Below are 5025 nucleotides of genomic sequence, written 5' to 3'. Positions count from 1 at the left end.
TAGGGGTTGGTTTGTGACCGGACAAGCCGTGTTGTTATCGACGAAGAGCCACCGTTCGATGCTCGATCGCTCGTAGGTTATTCCGGTGACGGCGGTGACCGGATCCTTCATGATTTGGAGGGAGATTGGGCATATGAAGAATTGAGGGACTTCGACTGAATCCATGGAAATGAAGCTAAGCTAGTCGTAGATTTAGAAGCTAGATGTAGACTAATTTTGATGTGTTTAATTTGTCGTACTTTTTGGGTTAGGGTTTGATTTGTTTGTCGTGTGTTTATATATGGGATGGAGTATAGTTTTGGTCTTGGTCACAGAAGGAGAACATTAAATTCTCCATTCTAAGGTTGTCTAAATTTGTCAATTTCTCGTGGGATAATGGGGAGATATTGACGGGTTCGGTGTTATTATAATGAGCTTAATTTGCTAACCATTTGAGTTTAGAAGATTAGAATGTGTTGGTCTTAATTGTGGGCTTACCTTACAATAATTTTTTTTTTCTTTCCCTTTTGTTTGATCTTTACCTTACAAAATTTTATACTATTTTTAGAGATAGTAGTGGCCCCAGTGGGAGCAGGTCACACGGTGAATTTGGTCTCGATCACAAACACATTTTGGAGACTTTTGGCTAGGTCTAGCGAGAATATTGAAAACCCAACAATTTTTTTTTCATTTTATGTTTGTCTATAAATATTCTATGTATGATTTATTTAGTAATCTATAAGGAACCATGATTAACAACAACTGTATATATGATAAATTAAGTTTTTCATCGCAAGATTTTGGGATCGGTTGTTGTACAAATTCTGATCTTTCATTTAGTTTTGGTCAAGACTACCTCTTCCTTCAGGTCAAACACCATCATTCTTCTTAAATATCCAAACTAAATCCAAATGTTGGTGAATTAATGCTCTTCTTCCCCATCCATGAGGGACTAGACGGTAGATCAGTACTTTTATATTGATACATTTAATTATATTACTGTAGATTCTAGACCAACTAATATTATGATTCATAATAAAGCTAGAACTCTTTTGTTATGGTTTTCTTATCTCCTTAATAGTTGTTCTTCAAAGATCGGGTGATTGACAGCTAGCCAACAATCTAGTACAACAATCTATTACAATTAAGGGGGGAAATTTACTGGGAAGAAAATCATATTTTCGTTTGTTATTGCTGTGTAAATATTATATCACCTTGCATATATAATAGTGGATACACTTGATAACTAAAGATATATACATCATGTTATTTTTATTGACTATTGCTACCTTCTTCAATTCATGTTCTTCACTCCCACGTGGTGCATGAATAATGATCATTCTCTCCTTTTAGAGAAGTCTATGCTTTAGTAACTTTGTATTTTTAGCTGCAGTTTAATTACACATGAACAAATCCTTACTTTAGTTTAATTAAGTATAGTTTATTTTTCATCTCCTTTCTCAATCAAACCCTTTGTTAGATACCTTAATTTGGTAATCAAACTAATACGATCTAAAAACCTATTCAAAGAGCGTGGCTTCCAATAATTAACCGGGAAGCACTTTTCATAAATAAATAAAAAGAAAAGAATCGTAAGAGATGAACCAATTAAGGCGAGATGACTGTAGTCAGAGTTGAGAAAAAGTCAAAATATCACAACTTAATTATATATATATTAACCATCTCACATCACGAAACAATATAACAATACTAACATTGAGTATCACGTGGTCATAGCCTTCCACACTCTTAATTACTTTTCTTCATGTGAATTATAATAATTAATCATACTATTTTGGTAATAAACCTGAGCTAATTAGTCTTCAAAAGGGTAATCAAAGGGTGGCGTACTAGTTGTCGGCCGCCGTCTTTATTAATTTTCCTTTGTCAAACTTCTCCTTTGATTTCAAATGACGGTGTTGCTCTCCTCTCTTACTTTGACTCGAAAACTAATTGCATTGCTTCATCCTAGCTTAAATGATTCCCATGATAAGAGACAAAAAGGTAAGCTTCGTCCTATCACTTACACAGGTTTGTTTAGGACTGGGGAGAGTGAGAATAAGGTGATCCAAGGGTGCAATTTAATCATCTATTTCTGTGTTTGATGCAGTAACAAGACCCTTTACAGAATAAAGACAAAAAAAAAGTTCACATGCATTTAAGTAGGACAAGTGGGTTAGGCATACAGCAAAAATTAGTTTTAACACCCAACAAACTTTGGCTTGGTCCAATGAATACTACTATCTGCAGCCTGATTTACTGTTGAAAATACGGTAAAATCTCACTTTTATGCGGATAGAAATAATGTTCAATGTTCAAGGAAATTGCATTTGCACTCTATGTAGGTTCACTGAAGGAGTAGTAAGGGATTTAGGAATTTGTTCTTACTAAACTAAACACAGAACTTTTAACCTTGTTGTTAGAACATAAAGTTATAACCCACAATCTCTAGCATAGCTTCGAGTTTTTGGTGCATTGACATGGTCTTTTGACATGGTAGACCCTGAATTCCCAAGGAAATTTTTTTAAAAATTGATAGCCCTATGGGAATCCAGGTTACTTCTCAGAAAGAGTTCTTACCTTGTGGGGGCATTGACGGAGTCTTTTGACAACTGTCATGCAATAATATATATATATTTCATTTTATTCTTTTAAATTAATAATCGTGTTTTTCGATCCTGAAGGATCCTCCATGATTTAATACTAAGAAAGAAGAGGGAAATAAAAAAATTTGCTCTCCACATTTTATCCATAAAAGTGTGAAGCAGGGGTCAACGGCCCAGGCGTCAGGCTCATTCGGAGCACCCATAATATATTCAGGCCCAGGTCAGACTCCACAGTTAAGTTAAAGCCCAATTCCACCTTGACCATTCAAGCTTTATATAGAAAAATATATCTTTGCCAAAATAGAAGTGCATAAATTCCTAATCAAATCAAATCCTTTTTCTCAAGCAAACTTCTGACGTGGAAAATGCAATAACGGGCGACAAACTGCATAACCATTGAGCTAAACAAAGATTTATATCATTTCACGTCAAGGGAGTTCTCGCAATACTCGGTCTATTTGACGTCAGTATAGTGACACTCGAGGTTACTACAAGGGTGCATGCTAAAGCCTTGGGCTAGATTCTAAAATGGGCCGGCCCATTATGATTTCTATTTAAGACGCAGCAAAGCTTTAGAATCTAGTCATCTACATCAAGAATAAGTCAATATATATGTTGACTAGTGGGTGCGAGCCTTGACGCAAGGTGAATATTCTCTACATGCACTGATATTTTTCGTGACAACAACACAAGAGGCTGAGTAGTTCACATCTTTATTAATATGACAGTGGGATCGAGGAGTTTTTAAGGTTTTCAACATTTGACGCTGACCTTGAGAAGCTCTGATGAAAGAAACATCGCATGACGATGCTTACTTAACACAGCATCTTGTGATGGAAAATAAATACATATCATACAACGAAAAGCACTCTTTATTGCAATAGAAAATTACAAACTTTTCAAATGTATTTATGCAATAGAAAAACACAACAAAAGCACTCTTTATCGCATGACAACAATGTTCATTTTATTTTTTTCAAATAATTCCAAGAATAAGATCCAGTGCTCTGATCCGAAAGAAGAAGTAGAACCCACGTAGAAAAGCGCAACACTAATCATGTAGATATAATTCTCATGGGATTTCAGCTGAGGAGAGCAATTAGCAGGTTTTCAGCTGCTGTTAGTTGCTGAGATTTTTTTTGATTGAGTTCTATTTCCTTTGAACTCTTGATGTCAGTTTAGATATCTCATACATATGATGAGATTCATGATGTACATTCATTTTTACATTTGGTGATGAATAAAAATCTTTCATTTACCAAAAAAAAAATTCTCATGGGATCGAGTCACGTAGCTAATTAATAGTCAAGGTAGTCAATCTCATGCATGTATCCTTTTCCACTACTGTAGCATATACACCCCTAGATTTAGGGTTTGTCCTAACTTTATATGGCATTTGTCCTCTAAAACCCACCCCTACTCCTCAAACTGAAAATAAAATTCTCAAGGCGCAAAAGATGTGTACAATAATGGCATAGATGCCAAGAAATGTCTCTCTAAAATAGAATAACTGCAAATAGTATCTGTGTTCTCCAAGGTCACATCCGTTTCTTTTCTTTTTTTATCTTTCAAGATTGAACAAGAGAGAGAAAGAATAGAATATCAAGTCTTGAGATACTAGCTTCTTCCTATTAATGAAACCAAACTTCCACAAGTCATCACTTTGTGAAAGAATAGAATATTATTGTTATATGATTGAGTTGTTAAGCATATATATCCTTGAGAGTACCCAACTAAAGCCCATATTTTATATTCTTGAGAGGATTATCTTCCATTTTAATAATTAAGGACACATAGACATAGTCATTGTAAGAACATTCAAGATGGTCTAGACCCCCCACCCCCACCCCCCAAAAGGATGATGACTTGGCATCGTATGTTTGACATCCACGTGGCTGTTAGAGCTGTCATTCCAAACTTTACTAAATATTTTTTACGGAATGAGCAAATTGTATTTTTTGTAAAATATCTTTTTAGAGCTATTAAAAAGCACCCCAAAATAAGACCATGTATCCAAGAAATACCTTTGACAAATATATTTCCTAAGCGTAAAAAAGGAAAAAAGAAAATAAATTTAAGAAGGTTTGAGATTGACTTTTGGATATCATGGGCGCGCAACCAAATCTTTGAGAGACGGCATATAATTGTATAAGAGGGTAGACGTATTTCTAGTAGTAGCGTTACGTACGTAACCCCAAGTGTTTGGAAGAGGACATGATTAATTCAATCGAATGAACGTACTTAATTTTAGTAGAAATTAATACATAATCTACGTATCTATAATGACGAAATGCATGATGTATGGCATAGAAACAAGAACTAAGGTCATGATGTGGATTTGAGTGCAAAAAGTTTGTGAAATGATGTTATGCTCGTTTGATCACGTCCTTGCGGAGAATCTTTACGATTTTTTTCTTTAAGATTGGGAAATTTGATTGCA

General features: G+C 34.8%; 1 protein-coding gene across 1 annotated transcript in view; it reads right to left on the bottom strand.

The window, feature by feature from the left end:
* The window catches only part of LOC109824135 (E3 ubiquitin-protein ligase PUB23-like), a 3760-nt gene extending 3514 nt beyond the window's left edge, over positions 1-246 (bottom strand). The window contains exon 1 of the mRNA XM_020390663.1: positions 14-246. Coding sequence (XP_020246252.1) covers positions 14-165 — 152 coding nt within the window. The 5' untranslated portion in view covers positions 166-246. The remainder of the gene's footprint in view (positions 1-13) is intronic.

The sequence above is a fragment of the Asparagus officinalis genome, chromosome 9, assembly GCF_001876935.1.
Source record: "Asparagus officinalis chromosome 9, Aspof.V1, whole genome shotgun sequence".
Lineage (NCBI taxonomy): Eukaryota > Viridiplantae > Streptophyta > Magnoliopsida > Asparagales > Asparagaceae > Asparagus > Asparagus officinalis.
Note: the sequence above shows the minus strand (reverse complement) of the source record. Positions and strands in the feature narration are given on the sequence as shown.